Source organism: Cotesia glomerata, linkage group LG9 (genome assembly GCF_020080835.1).
Source record: "Cotesia glomerata isolate CgM1 linkage group LG9, MPM_Cglom_v2.3, whole genome shotgun sequence".
NCBI lineage: Eukaryota > Metazoa > Arthropoda > Insecta > Hymenoptera > Braconidae > Cotesia > Cotesia glomerata.
In genome coordinates, this window is record NC_058166.1 from 17,838,018 (window position 1) to 17,854,587 (window position 16,570).

Sequence of the window (16,570 nt, forward strand, 5' to 3'; positions counted from 1 at the left end):
TTTTCCAACATAAAATTTACATTTCCAATAGTGTAAAATTACCATTTAAGCATCTCCAATTTACAATAAAAAAACAATATTCCCAAAAAAAAAATGTAAATTAAAATGAAGTAATTTGCTCTATATTTTTAACAAGAAATTTATTTCTTAATGATTTTTCTCCATTACCATTTCTTCCACTCAATTTAAAACAACTCTCAACTAAAATTCCCCCTAAATTTTGAAAAACACCTCCAAAATTTCCTCACTCCAAAATCTCCTCTCCAATATCTGCCCTACGAGATAAAACCTGTACCTGTCATAACAACTAGCACCGTCAACGCTTAACTTGTACCGCCAGCTGTATATCCCTCGAAATGACGTAATTAAGCTCACTAGAGTCATTCCCCTCCCCTGTTGACTCGAGTAAACTTCGATGACGCAACTAGTGATGTATCCTGACAACAATTAAAAATAAAAAAGAGTTCAACTGCGGAGCTGGTACCTATTGGTGGTAGGATTACCAGCAGTGTAAGTCAGGACAGTGATGAGTGTCCATATTGCAGAGGGTAGGATGTGGGTTAAAAAGGTTAGCGAGGTGGTGGATGGCAGCACCGACATCGGCGGGTGGCGATGGTAAGGCTCTGACGAGCACGCAGGGGTGGAACGAGCACCAGGTTGCTGCTTCGAAGCCAGTAGTCTCCTATGATTATGCTCGAGTAGGCGCATCGGGGGTGCGCACTGGATTATACTCGCGTGTGCTCTTGTCGAGGCGACCGCTCGCCCGCCGAAGGATCTCCGGTCACATTATTCCAAGAACCGACCACCAAACTTTACAAATAACCCGCAGCTAGTTTTACTTTTGGCTTTAAGAGACAATCCCGACCTTTGAGTCCGCTTTAGTGTTTTTTAATTTAATTCTTGAGTTTCCATCAATAATTCTCAAAAAAACACCACGTGCAATTTTATCTAACACGTGCGTGCCATGCACAAGGATTTACCATCACAAGTGACAGTTGTTTGATAATAATAAGTAACAATTGCTTTTAATTAATATTTTTTTGGTCAATTTTTGTTGGATTTAATTTTGATTTAAAGTCAGTGGATCGTGATTTATCCAGGTGCCAGTTGTCAACCCCGATCAATTACTCGGTTAATTTGTTGCAATTAATCCTGAGACTCCAACAGGTAATTCAAAAGGTTCAATTTCGAAAGCTTTTTATGAATGGAGTTAAATGAAAGACGAGTGATTGAATGGAAGATGAACAATAGGCTGACAATGTTTTATTGTTGGATTTTTTTTTTTTCAGGACTATTAATTGTTAATGATTGATGATAATGCAAATTGACGTATCAAATTACGTAAAATAGAGTAATTTATGTATGCACAGTTAAATTTAGAACGATATATCGATTAGATATGCTTGTAAAGCCCTTGATATCCTCGCTCATGTCATTTTTATTCCAATGAAAATATTTGCTAATTATATGGTTATAGCCATCGTTAAAGTGGAGTCGATTAAACTCCACTTTTTTTTAAATATGGTATTTTAGTGACACTTTTGTAAGGGTTAAACTTCGTTTAATTACTGGGAAAATTTTATTTTTGAATAAAATTGGAGCTTATTTACAAGATCAGCAGAAAGTTGGTTTTAAATTTAGATAACAAAATGTTGTAGCAAGCGTTTATTTGCATAATTTTTAATTTAATAAGTAAATTATTTTTAAAAATTAAGGACGTATTTTTGGAGTAATTAAAAAATTATGGATAAATTTTTATGAGCGTGTTATTGTTATTTTTATAGCAAGGATATTAAAATTTTTTAGAATTAATATCAATATTAAAAATATAAATTTAGTTTTGTACAAAATTTTAATTTTTTACACAAAAATAACAATTTTTGGCTTTATTGCAATTTTAACTTTATATTTTTAATTTTAATTTTAATTTTGTATTTTTTACACAAAAATAACAATTTTTGGCATTATTGCAATTTTAATTTTGTATTTTTAATTTTAATTTTATATTTTTAATTTTTTACACAAAAATAACAATTTTTGGCTTTATTGCAATTTTAATTTTAATTTTGTATTTTTTACACAAAAATAACAATTTTTGGTTAAAAAAATTTTTTTTCTCTTAATTAAAATAATTTTTTTACAAAATTATTAATAAAAAAAAAAAATTGTTAATTACACTTACGAGCCTTAGGGACAATTTATTTTAGAGTTGTTTAATTTAATAAATAAATTAAGTAGTAAAATAAAATAAATTAATAAAAATAAAAATTTTGGTAAATTTCTCAAAGATAATTTAAATATTAATATTAATTAATTAATAGTTAAATCGTCCACGCATGTTCAGTTAATTTTCGCAAAAGTCGAGGGTAAGTTGTCCCACTTATAACTGCGTGACACGAAGTATAGTAAGCGAGCTTGATGTACACTTGCGTGACGATATTGTAGGCAATATATATAACAGACTGCTATAATTATATTATTTTCATTACATTGTTAAGTAATGAATTTTCCTTCGGACAAATAGGGGATATTTGCGCTTGAGATAATAAATAAAAAATAAATAAATGTTTGCTTTTATTGAGAGTATGTACATGTTTATTGAGCGAATGTCAATGGAGATAAATATATATTTATCGAGATAACTGGAGTGTGAATTCAAAGGAGCATTTTTCCTGGAGATACTCCAGTGGGTTGAGTTTGACAAAAAGGTCCTTTTATTCTTCTTTAAAGGACATTTTTGGAGCGTTATTCTTGTTTGTAACCGAGTAAGTTAACGGTGAACTTTGGACGGGTGAGTGAAAGCCTGACAAAAGCGAGAACAAACTCAGTCAAAGTGTCAGGAATATTGTTTTGCGAATTACAAATCGAGTTTCTTGCTCTGACAATAGTGCTTCTATATGTTTTGTCCTGGGAGACACAGATGTCTACTAAAGCCCCTGACTACTAAGCTCGTTATAACTTTTATCTCGGGAACGATCTCCAAAATTAATCTAGTTACAGTTATTTAGTTATATGACTAAAATACTTTCTGTCAACTTTATATAAAAGGTTAATTTCATTTTTTTATAAACTCATTATCGGGTTCAGTGTAATAATAATTATAATCATGGTGATAAAAATAAAAAATAATAATAATCAATGTAAAAAAGTTATTTTTATAATGACTAGATAATGATTTCTCATTTTTTATTATTTTAACACTGATTAAATTACTGTATCTCCTAAAATATTGAAGATAATCCCATGATATAAAAACGTTTTTTGTAGGAAATTTTATAAGCTTCAATTTTGGTCTCATAATTTTACCAAAAAATCAATATTTTGGAAGTTACAGCCATTTTTACAATGTCTAGATAATGATTTTTTTTATTTTTTACTATCTAAACACTGTTTAAGTTACATATCTAGTTATTTCTCCTAAAATATTGAAGATAGCCCCATAGTATAAAGAGGTTATTTATAGAGAATTTTATAAGCTACATTTTTGATCTCATAATTTTACCGAAAAATCAATATTTTGGAAGTTACAGCCATTTTTACAATGACTAAATAATGATTTTTTATATTTTACTTTATAGGCAATTATTTAAGTGTCATATCTTTTAAAATATTGAAGATAGCCCCATGGTATAAAATCATTTTTTGTAGGAAATTGTATAAGCTACAATTTTGGTCTCATAATTTTACCAAAAAATCAATATTTTGGAAGTTACAGCCATTTTTACAATGTCTAGATAATGATTTTTTTTATTTTTTACTATCTAAACACTGTTTAAGTTACATATCTAGTTATTTATCCTAAAATATTGAAGATAGCCCCATAGTATAAAGAGGTTATTTATAGAGAATTTTATAAGCTACAATTTTAGTCTCATAGTTTTACCAAAAAATTAATATTTTGGGAATTACAGCCATTTTTACAATGACTAAATAATGATTTTTTATATTTTACTTTATAGGCAATTATTTAAGTGTCATATCTTTTAAAATATTGAAGATAGCCCCATGGTATAAAATCATTTTTTGTAGGAAATTGTATACGCTACAATTTTGATCTCATAATTTTACCAAAAAATCAATATTTTGGAAGTTACAGCCATTTTTACAATGACTAGATAATGATTTTTTATATTTCACTTTATGAGCATTTAATTAAATTAAGTTACTAAATCTCCTAAAATATTGAAGATAGCTCCATGGTATAAAATTATTATCGATAGGAAATTTCGGTCTCATATTTTTTGTTTAATTTATTTTTTTTTTTTTTTTAATAATTTCGATACTTTAAAATATTATATATAGAAAAAAAAATTATTTTAGTCGTGAAAATTAAATAAACATTTCCGCAGAAAGTTGTGAAAAGACTGAATAATTCATGTCTGTAGATAACAAGTGAGAATATTGAACACGCAATAGAGGATCATATAAAATACTGTTAAATATAAGGTTCCATTTAACGGCGCAGATTCATCTCCGGACTGAAAATTCTCATTCATATCACCTCAATGCATTCAATACTCATAAAAGTAATATTTCAAGTATAAATTACTCACCCGAACAAATTCCAGCTAATCTCTGTTGAAAAATAAAATCTATCTATTCTCTTACTTGTCTACTAAAACTTAATGTTTTAGAAAAATCACTATTTAATGTGCTCGAGATTCGAACCCTGGACCTCTACACAAAATAAATTGACTTGAATCAAGTAAATGATTTTGAAGAATTTCATCTTCTTTATTTAAGTAATAAATTCTTAGACTAAGAAATTTTTCTTGGTTTAAATGAATTTTACTTGACTCAAGAATTTTTCATCTTGATTCAAGTTAATTTTTAACTTCCCGCTAAGAAAATCGAAGATTTTCAAAAATCGGGAAGTTATTGTTTTCACCCCGTTTTGCAAAAATCGAGTTTTCATCAGATCTCGACGTTTGAAGGTCACAGGAAGCTTCCCTGACTATCCCCGCGAGGTTGTGTGTGTGTGTGTGTGAAAGTATGTGAACCGCTTATAATTTTTGAAGGGCTCATCCGATTTTATCGCGGTTGGTGCCATTTGAAAGGGCTTGGCCAAACTTAGATTTTGAGTATAATTTAGACCGATTCGGATCAGTAGATTTTGAGAAATCTTAAAAAAACTAAGAAAAAAAATTTTTCCAAATGTGATTTTTTTTGGATAACTTTTAAACAGCTCCACTGATCGATTTCGAAAACTAATCAGCTCTAGACAATAAAAAACCACGTCGATCGCCACCAAGAAGGTCGAAATCGGTTAAATCGTTCGAGAGATATCGTGAACGAAAGAAAACCGAAAAAAGTGTTTTTTCGAAATTACTCCGAAATTTTTGGTTCAATCAATTGAAACCTGAAAATTCTTTATGAGACTGATAAAACTGCGTCGAATGCCACCAACCACGTGAAAATCAATCCATTTCAAGGTTGATCCATTCAAAAGTTATAGCGGTTTGAAAATTCCAAAAGTAGTGTTCTATGAAACTTCTATCAGACTTTTGAGCTCGAAGAGCTCAAATGCATAGAAATACTATCTCTTTGAGCTCAGCGAGCTAAAAATATCACATAAATTATATTTTGAGCTCAAAAACGTCATAAGTACAATTTTAAGCGCCCAGGTATGGAATTAGCGGGAAGTTGCAGGGATGGCCTTTAGGGTGAACCGTTTTACTAATTTTTTTTCCAGTATAACGCTTTTGACCATCATCATGCTCTAGAATCAATCCTCTTTTAAACTTCTTAAAAGTTATAGTCGAAATGAAAAAAAAATTCTCCATATTTCTGAATTTAATGCCGTATAATAATTATGCTTGACATAATGTGGGTCAAAAAAATATTTAAGAGGATTATAACTTTGGGTGTAACTTTTCATGTATACATCTACATGTAAGGTATTCTTATAGCGTGGTATGAATGTAGCAGCACCACCGGCGGCTATGACTTGGGTTTTAGTGGTTCGTATATGTGGATCTGTTGAATTATCATCTAGTCTACCGTCTACTCTCTTATTACTTAGTATTTCTCTTATTACTTCAAAAGATGACGGAAAAGCTCTGGCATATATAAAATATTAAATCTTCCGACCACTAGATATCCCCACGGAAAAAATATATGCTCAGAATATATTTAAATATATGTAATAATAATAATACTTGTTAAAAATAAATATTATTTTCTATACATTGGAAGATAAAATATCATTATAATTTTTTTATCATAAAAAAAATTCCTCCATATTTTAAAAGATATATAATAATAAAATTAAAAATTCTCTTTCTTGCTTGGAAGCAAAATAATCTCAGTCTTACATACATTTACCTCAATAAATAAATATCACAAGTTTCGAAGCAAAATAATAATAATAAAAAAAAGCTTAGAGAGCTTTTCCATAAAATCGTAAGAATTTTTCTTGAATTCTCTCAGCACGGACAATAAAGCTAAAACTTTATGCACTTAAATTATTTATTGACAATATTTAAGTATGTAAATCTAAATATTATCAAGAATAAATAAATATAATTGTCGGCAGGGGGGAAGAAATAGAGGAACAAAGGTAAAGCTAAGGAAACAAGTTAAAACATATTTTTAAAAGTTGGGTAACTGCAGACGAAATATTAATACTGACTACGCCCTCATGCACGAAGAAGGTTAGTGTCGCCCTTGGACAAAGTTAAATATCGATTAATAAATATCAATTTCATTCAGACATGTTACTTTAACTTAACTCGAGTTCCCGCTGGCGCTCCCCTGACTAGTTAACTTAAAGCTCGACAATTTTCTCGCACTAAAGCGCCGCATTCTGATGAATTTGTTTACTTTATTTTTTTTTTTTTAGTTATTATAGCAACGATTAACGGATTTTATTTTTTTGTTTTTTTTTTTTTTTAATTATCGCAATTATAATAATTAAAAATTTATGAAAAGAATTTTTTATTGCTTTGAAAAAAAATAAATTAATATTTCTGGGTGCGTTTATTTTATTTTAAAAATTTAATCCAAAGAGTAGCTTGAATTTAAATTATATAAATTATAAAAATTTTTTTATTAAAAATATTTAATATTAATATAAAGGAATTTATAGAAAAAATTTTTTGTATAAAAAATGGAAATATTCAATGAACTGTGGATCTACGGAGATAAAATTTTTCACTGGAGGCAATTCCTCAGCCCGTTTATCGGAAACAAATATTAATGGGTTTCAGAAAGAATTTACTGTGATGAAAAATAGAAATAAAAAAAATTTACAGTGGCGGTGTAAATTGAAATGAAAAATCAATGAGTGAGATCGCGAAGAGGCCGCTAGATAATTGTAAAAAAGTCTGAATAAATAATTGCAGTTATAGTAATTATAGAGCTTGATTGAGCGAAAGTTGTCAGATACGGATCTAACTGACACAGAGAATAGGTATTTAACGAGAATAATACAACGAGTGATAGCACGAGTAATATCAGACAACAAATAGAATAAAGTATGCAACATGTCTGACTGTGAAGTCGATCGAACTAGACCCGGTGACCAAGAGACAGACACACGACATATTGATTAGAAACGACGGTATTATTCTTTGTGATACTCACCTATTAAGTGGATTTTTATTTTGTTCTTACTAAAAAAAATTCTGTCAAAATTGCTAAAACAATTGTCAAATTTACTTTTTTTAGAAATTTAAATTTATATTATAAAAAATGTAAATTTAACATTAGAAAATTTTTTAATTTACATGGAAAAATGTAAATTTATCAATACAAATAAATGTAAAATTGGTATTAAAGAATTTGTAAATTTACATGGAAAAATGTAAATTTACATAGAAAAATGTAAATTTTGAATTTACATGTAAATCTAAATTTACATTGAAAATGTAAATCTATTGATATAAATAAATGTAAAGTTACATAGAAAAATGTAAATTTAGCATTAGAAAATTTTGAATTTACATGTAAACTGCAAATTTACACGTAAATCTAAATTTACATGGAAAGTGTAAATCCATCAATATAAATAAATGTAAAGTTACGTAGAAAAATGTAAATTTAGCATTAGAAAATTTTGAATTTACATGTAAACTGTAAATTTCCATGTAAATCTTAATTTACATGGAAAGTGTAAATCCATCAATATAAATAAATGTAAAGTTACGTAGAAAAATGTAAATTTAGCATTAGAAAATTTTGAATTTACATGTAAACTGTAAATTTCCATGTAAATCTTAATTTACATGGAAAATGTAAATCTATCGACATAAATAAATGTAAATTTACACGGAAAAATGTAAATTTAGGATAATAAAAAAATGTAAATTTAACGTGTGGAAAAACTGTAAAATTTACATAAAGAAAATGTAAATTTAGTATTAAAAAATTTGTAAATTTTACATTAAAAAAATGTAAAGTTTGCATTAAAAAGAAGTAATAGAATAACGGGGATTCCCAAAAATATAATTAAAAATAATTATTCCCTTAAAGCTCTAAATTTATTTATCTGTATATTGTAATTAGCAAGATACTATTGTTTTTATTTCAGAAGACACGAGGAAGGTCCTGAAGGTAGCCGAAGAGGACAAGTGGATTATTTAAAAACTAGTGTCGTCGGTGGGGCATGGTGGTAAAGGAGACGGCGGGGCGATGACGCTCTATCACCGTCCGCCGTCTTCAAAACGAGTCCCCGAGGACTCGACCGACTTCCTGATCCTTTACCCGGTCCCCGTCCCAACTCGCTCGACGAGCAGCCATCAGCGTCTTAGGCAACACCATCATTACTATCATCATTACTATCTCCACTACCGCAACCCCGATAGGTCCACTACGATAGATCCAGCTGAAACGAAGACAAAGCGGAGGAGAAGGGATGAAAGATCGTCCTCGTCATCACGAACACGGTCACGGGATGCCCCTAGAAGAAGTACAGGGACTGCTTACGCCGTCCTCCAAAACAGGTATTACATATTTTATTTACTGTTGTAAAAATAAACTCGACAATTTGTTATTTTTTTTTTTTTTAGCTTAACACTATTATTATTTCATGTTAAATACAATAAAAAATTTTTTAATTCAATATTTGAAGTATTTAATTTTTATAATAAAAAATTTTAATAAATTTCAAGCTAAAAAAATTTTTTTAATTAAATTCAAGATAATTTTAACAAATATATAAAAAAAAAAAAAAAAAAATACAAGTTTATTTTAATTTTATTCAAGCCTATCTAATCTTGAGTTTGGTTATCACCTGGCGACAATATTTCAATAGGCAATTAAACCAGCATCTGTATAATCATTATAGCGTGGACCAATATCCGAGAATTAACCGCAAAATCAAAGAGCTCTTGTTGATAATTAATTAGACGCATCACATCCACGCACGGGAGATTTGTAGTGGTGTGTATATTCTCCGAGAGTGCGCTTGATAGTCATCCAGTTGACGCTTCCCCGATTATACTCTCCCGATAAATTATTCCAAAAGGTTTCCTCGGCTTATAACAACAACAAGTAGAGCTTATAATCGATAATAACCCCAAACAACTAATTTATCTAATGACTAATTACAATTTTTCAAGACAATAATTTTTTTTTCCCAATTGAAATTGAATGAAGCAGTGCAAATCTATAAAACAGAATATTATCTAATGACTAATTACAATTTTTCAAGATAATAATTTTTTACCCAATCAAAACAGTGCAAATCTATAAAACATAATATTATTTAATGACTAATTACAATTTTTCAAGATAATAATTTTTTACCCAATTAAAACAGTGCAAATCTATAAAACAGAATATTATTTAATGACTAATTACAATTTTTCAAGCCAATAATTTTTTCCCCAATTAAAATTGAATGAAACAGTGCAAATCCATATAAAACAGAATATTAATTTGACTGGTGGCATAAATAATAAAAATTTAACTAACCCAAAATAGTATGGTGTAAAAAATAAAAAGAGGTGGTTGCTTTTTAATCAGATGAAAATAAATTTTAACCTAAATATAGATAAGAGGTGCGTGAATTGAAAAATATTTAAAGAAGGCTCCGATGGACGTATTATATACCGACAACAATGCAGTCACGTATAAAAGCGATACACACACGACCACTTAATATTTCATTCATAGACTTTGACAAGTTTAACAATACACCAGGGGTTGCCCTACATTCTACATTCGTAGGTACAACTATAAACCCCCGTGCGGGTCATTGGTGAGCTGCAACACAACTACAGGCACAAACACACACCCTCACTGGCTTTGTACACTCGGACTGGTGAAATAACCGGAAAGACATGATTACAACAGCCCTGGAACAATTCGTTCGGCAATCGACCGAATAATTAACTTTCCAAACCCAATTCCCGAAAAGTTGATCCTTGTATTACTTTGCAAACCGGGCTTTCGGTGTTACTAGCTAAAGTTACCCAAACTATTTATTTAACCTTTATTTCTGATTCTTTTTCGGGTTTGTGTCTGTGCACTTTACTTTGTTATTATGTTCAACCACCGGAATTATTATCCCAAAGTCTACTATAGCATGTTAAACCGAAATTAAAGTTATTTTTTATTATCCGGGCGGGCGGCTCGGACCAGTTGCATCGATTCTGGGGTTAATACCGCCGGCAAAGCTTGCTATACAGGTCACGCAATACGCCAGCCCGTATGTTATTTAACGAGGATCCAGATCCAGGAACTCACATTTTTTTTATCATTTTTGTTTTTGTATTTGGGTCAATTATTATTTGATGGTTTGAGATTTTTATTGTTATTTAGAGAAAAATACTCATTTTGAGGTAGTTCAGTTGCACGGAAAAATTTTGTCTGTTGAAATTGGGGTGGGAGATTTTTAATTTACATTTTTGGAATAATGTAAATTTAACAGGTGGAAAATTTCTTAAATATACATGGAGAAAATGTAAATTTATAAAGAAAGTACAAATTTATAAGGAACATGTAAATTTAGAAGGAAAATGTAAATTTAATTTCTGGAAAAATGGTTGAATTTATGGGAAAAAATGTAAATTTACAAGGAAAATTTAAATTTACATAAAACATGTAAACTTACTCGAAAAATGTAAATTTAATGTCTGGAAAAATGGCTGACTTTATGTAAAGGAAATGTAAAATTACAAGGAAAATGTAAATTTACAAGAAAAGGGTAAATTTAATCTCTGAAAAATGGTTGAATTTACAGGAAAAAATGTAAATTTACATTGAACATGTAAACTTGCACGAAAAATATAAATTTAATGTCTGGAAAAATGGCTGACTTTATGTAAAGGAAATGTAAATTTACAAGAAAAATGTAAATTTCCAAAGAAAGGGTAAATTTACCGTGTGGAGAATCTCTTAAAGTTACAGGGAGAAAATGTAAATTTATCAGTAAAAAATTTGTAAATTTTACATAGGAAAATTTAAAAGTTTACATTAAAAAAGAAGAAGAGGATGCGAAATATTTCATAAAAAAATTTTTCTCTATAAAAATACTAAACAATGTATTTTAACATCATTTTTAATCAATAAAATTCTTTTTAGAATTTTCGATTTTAATTCTTCTGTTTTCCCTCGGCGTACTTTATTGAACAATTTAATTTTAAAAATATTTTTTTCTTTTTCCAGGTAACCGGGGTCCATTGAATGTGACGATTGTCCAGGTAGGCAGCGGCGGAAATGGAAGTGGTAGAGGAAGCGAATTTCTCGGGCTGGAATCGACGGGTGAATTGAAGCCCAACCCCTCGCCCCTGTCGGAGACCAGCGCGACTTTGCAATCCGACAACAATGATACTTTTACCGGAGGTAAAAATGTTTTTTAAAATTTCGTTATTTCTATTTTTGTTTCTAGCATTACGCCAAAAAAAAAATCCCTTTGAAATCTAAATAAAACATCACATATGAACTGCGTTCTTTTTGCGGTGAAATATTTTAATGTCCCGAAAAAAAAATATGCAGAGAGTTTTTAAAGATACATTACGTTAAAATGCTCACAAAGGTTTATTTTTAAAGCATTTTAATTGCGAATTTCCCTAAAAAACCGAAAATACATTTTAGCTGTCTATAAATAAACATCAACATTACTCTCTGTGGTTGATGGAAATTTCATATAATTTTTACAAAAAAAAAAAAAAACGCTGGCTTTAATTCAGCGGCCTTGAACCTCGGAAAAAATTCAAGTAGTGATTTTTTGATAAAAGTTTGAAAAGAGCCAAAAGCACTTTGAATTTTGAAGTGAGTTAGTTGGTTTTATCTTTATAAAGCTCTTACCGATCCTCAGCCGACTAATGGGGTAGTAAATAGTTTTATGGACCAATCAAAATACTAATTAAATATTTTATCCATTTATGGTCTCATAACTTTGTGGAAAATTTACTTTCATTATCTCGAGGTATATTTTCGAGTGGATTATAATTTATTTTCAAGAGATTAATATTATGTTTATCATATTAAAGTCGGGCTTTATTTATTTTAAATCATAAAAAATTCAAAACATTTTTTTTTTATTAAATAAATTTCTATTAAAAAAAAATTAAATTTTTGTTTTAAAATTTTTCAATTTAAAATATAATTTAAGCTTCTAACTTAATTATTAAAATTCTTAATTAAAATTTTTTAAAAATTTCTATTAAAAAAAAATTAAATTTTTATTTTAATTTTTCAATTGAAAATATAAATTAAAAATTCAAAATTAATTATTAAATTTTAATAAAAATTCTTAATTACAATTTTTTTAAAATTTCTCTATAAATTTCTATTAAAAAACATTAAATTTGTTTCTTTAAAAATTTTTCAATTTAAAATATAAATTAAGTTTAAAAATTATTAAATTTTAATAAAAATTCTTAATTACAATTTTAAAAAAATTTCTCCATGTAAAATTTTTTATTATAATAAATTATTAATTAAAAAAAATTATAAAAAGTCTTTAAATTGTAAAGAATAAAATTAAAAAAATGTTACTTGCAAGAGCACACAACACATTAAGCTAAAATACAAGTAATTTATAAAACCGACGTTGCATACAGATTCAGTAATCTCATTAGCAAAAGCTTTCAGTTATTTCCACATAGTTAGTACAAGTCTTGAAACCTTCAGTCAGTCACGGCGTGTCATTAGATCGAACTTACCACCCATCGTATCAGTAATATGAAATTTACTTCATTTATTTCGCCCGGTTAATTAATTGTGTTCATTAATTATAGCGCTTTTAAAAATTAAAATATTACCGTGTACAACAGTTGCATTAAAATGATCTGAAATTAAAGGCAGCAAATAAATAAATAAATAAATAAATGAATAATAATAATAATAATAGTAATAATAAATTGGGGCGCTTGGTTTGTCGGTGTGTATATTTTAAAATTAAACGAAAACAGAAGCTCGTCCCCAGGCGACTCAGAACCGGGGTTATTTTTAATTGAATTTAAATGCGATATTGATTAGATGGATAATTAATTATTAACTAACAATTTTTTTTTTATTTAATATTCTTACAAATTTCTTGACTTAAATATAAATTTTTTGCTTTTAAAATTAATTAATCAATAATTTTAATATAATTAAATTAATATTAACTAATAATTTTTATTTTTTTTTTTAATATTCTCACAAATTTCTTGACTTAAATATAAATTTTTGCTTTAATATTGAATTTTTTGCTTTTAAAATTAAAATTTTTTATTTTAAAAATTTAGTATTTAAAGTAAGCGGTAACATTGAATTAAAGATAGCACATATGCATACACATACTTGAAAATATGACCGTGAACGAGTAGTCGACTGCAAACGACGTGATTCTGATCCCGTAATGGGATCAACGACAAACTGTCGTCGGTACGATTCTTCGAGTGCTAAACCGCCGGAAATATTTGTCCTCGACTGTCCCAGCGACGACAACAATAATTTGAAAAAAAAGTATGATTTTATTCGCGGCAACTCTGCCGATTCTTTTCACCTCGGTAGTAAGAGAGGTAATAGTGGTAAGAGATCGGGTGACAATGCGCAGAAATATAATTGGAGGCGGAAAGGCACCCGAGGTACTTTTTTTTAATAAGTTTTTAGTTGAATTCACTGTAATGGGATACTTGGTATTTTTTATTTCTCGATTTAATCATTTTTTATCTTTATATCATATTACTATCATTTATGTTGAAATCTGAAGGATATAAGTTGATTTAATTAAAAGAAGAAATTTTAAACCAAAAATATTATTTTTAAAGAACAATTCTTTAATTTAAGAATTTTTTTATTGATTAAAAATTATCTAATTCTTGAAATTAAAATTTTTGGGTCAAAATTTTTTGTCTTAAATTCAAATTAATTTTTCTTACAAGTACAAAAAAATTTTTTAACTAAAAAAATCTCGGCTTAATTAAATTTAACTTGATTTAAGAATTTTTTTAAATCAAATTAATTTTTATCAGTGCAAAATTTTTAAACTAAAAAATTGTTCTTAATTTGAAGAAATTTTACTTTATTTACTAATTTTTTTTTATTAAAAATTATTTAAATACTTAAAATACATTTTTTTTAATCAATTTAATTTTTATCAATACTAAAATATTTTTAAATTAAAAAATTGTCTTTAATTTGGAGAAATTTTACTTTATTTACTAATTTTTCTAGATTAAAAATTATTTAAATACTTTAAATAATTTTTTTTTTTAATTAATTTAATTTTTATCGGAAATCTTCGATTTTCTTAGCGATAAGTTAAAAATTATTTTTAATTTAAGTAAATTTTGCTTTATTTAAAATAATTTTAATTCAATAATTTAATCCCTAAAAATAATTTTCTTAGTTAAAAATTTTATTTTTCAAACAAACTTAATTTTTTATCAAACCAAAAAAATGTTTTAAAATTAAATAAATCCAAGATTTATTCTCCAGATTCGTAAAAAAATCGTATCAATATCTTCTAATAATTACCAACAAAAAAATAACAAGCTTAATCTGTTATCACAGGAATAGATCCACGATTGCTGCTGGGTAATGTTCCGGGGGGAGTTTCCACTGGAGGCGATCGTAACACGTGGGAGGGCCGATACCACGTTAAAGAGCATCGGCGAGCAGGGAAAGCGACGTTTCAGGGTCAAGTTTACAACTTCCTGGAGCGACCCACTGGCTGGAAGTGCTTCCTGTACCACTTTTCTGTGTGAGTCACCCCAATCCTTATTTATACTCATTAAACTGCTTTCTTCATCATAAATTATAATTATAATTAATATTCACCCCTGTTAATACTAATCCCCGTCGACAATCCGAGCCTATTCATCAAAATAACCAACTAAGTTAATAATCAGATCAAGAGGGAGTTTATCCTTCTGGAGAGACTTGAGTTGACCCACAATCCATCTTTGTTGTCAGTTAATAAGAAACACACTATTAACATTGCCCTCGGTGAAGATTGATGAGAATAGTTTTGCCCGAGTCTTGCTGGAGTTGAGCTCTAGGCGGTTGTCAAACCACTTATTATTTTCTTTACAATGTGCTCCTGGTATTCACGAGCTTACTTTCTTATTCTTCGATATAAAAAGGTATATTTATAAGATTCCGATCGTATTTATACACCTGGGGCTTTTTCTTCACCTTATACTTGAATTTCAATGCCTGCTATTCTCGTGGAAATTATTACTGATAAAAAATCAGGCTGGCAATTTAAATACTTTGATTTGGAGGCTTTCATTTTTTTATTTAATCAAAATTTATTATTTTTAAAGAGAATTTTTGAATTAGTAACAGATCATTAATTAAATGGTCATAACTTCTGAAATATTGATTTTTGAGAAAATTCATGAGACCAAATTTGTAGCTTAGGAAATTTCCTACAAAAAACGTTTTTATACTATGGGGCTATCTTTAGTATTTTAGGAAATATAGCTACTTAAATAGTGCTCTGATAGTTGAAAATAGAAAATCATTACCTAGTTCCTAAAAAAATGGTCATAATTCCTAAAATATTGGTTTTTAGGAAAAATTATAAGAATCAAAAGTCAGCTTGGAGAATTTCCTATGAATAATAATAGTAACTATCAAACTATCTTCAATATTTTAAGAAATATAGCTACTTAAATAGTGCTCTGATAGTTAAAAATAAAAAATCATCATCTAGTTTCTAAAGAAATGGTCATAACTCCTAAAATAATGATTTTTAGAAAAAATTATGAGATCTAAATTGTAGCTTGAAAAATTTCCTACAAAAAATCTTCAAATCTATCGAGCTATCTTCAATATTTTAGGAATTATAACTACTTAAAAATATAGTTCTCACATACTGAAAAATTAAAATCATCATCTAGTTCTTCAAAAAATGGTCATAACTCCTAAAATATTGATTTTTAGAAAAAATTATGAGATTAAAATTGTAGCTTAGAAAATTTCCTACAAAAATCTTCAAATCTATCGAGCTATTTTCAATATTTTAGGAAATATAGCTACTTAAGTAGTGTTGAAATAGTTAAAAATGAAAAATCATCATCTAGTTTCTTAAAAAATAGTCATAACTCCTAAAATATTGATTTTTAGGAAAAATTATGAGATCAAAATTGTAGCTTGGAAAATTTCCTACTAAAAATAATCAAATCTA

General features: G+C 28.1%; 1 protein-coding gene across 1 annotated transcript; it reads left to right on the forward strand.

The window, feature by feature from the left end:
* The first annotated feature begins 517 nt into the window (after window positions 1–517).
* Window positions 518–15,143, forward strand: LOC123272073. Its single transcript, XM_044738710.1, has 4 exons — window positions 518–1,167; window positions 8,531–8,942; window positions 11,611–11,787; window positions 14,950–15,143. The coding sequence occupies exons 2-4, from the start codon at window positions 8,855–8,857 to the stop codon at window positions 15,141–15,143; spliced, it is 459 nt and encodes a 152-aa protein (XP_044594645.1). The 5' UTR covers window positions 518–1,167; window positions 8,531–8,854.
* The last annotated feature ends 1,427 nt before the right edge of the window (window positions 15,144–16,570 follow it).

What these genes read in the sequence shown, in the direction of transcription:
- LOC123272073 (XM_044738710.1), top strand. Translation starts at nt 8,855, where the DNA reads ATGAAAGATCGTCCTCGTCATCACGAACACGGTCACGGGATGCCCCTA. An exon ending in TACGCCGTCCTCCAAAACAG is followed by an intron (nt 8,943 to 11,610) that starts GTATTACATATT and finishes TTCTTTTTCCAG; the next exon opens with GTAACCGGGGTCCATTGAAT. An exon ending in CAATGATACTTTTACCGGAG is followed by an intron (nt 11,788 to 14,949) that starts GTAAAAATGTTT and finishes CTGTTATCACAG; the next exon opens with GAATAGATCCACGATTGCTG.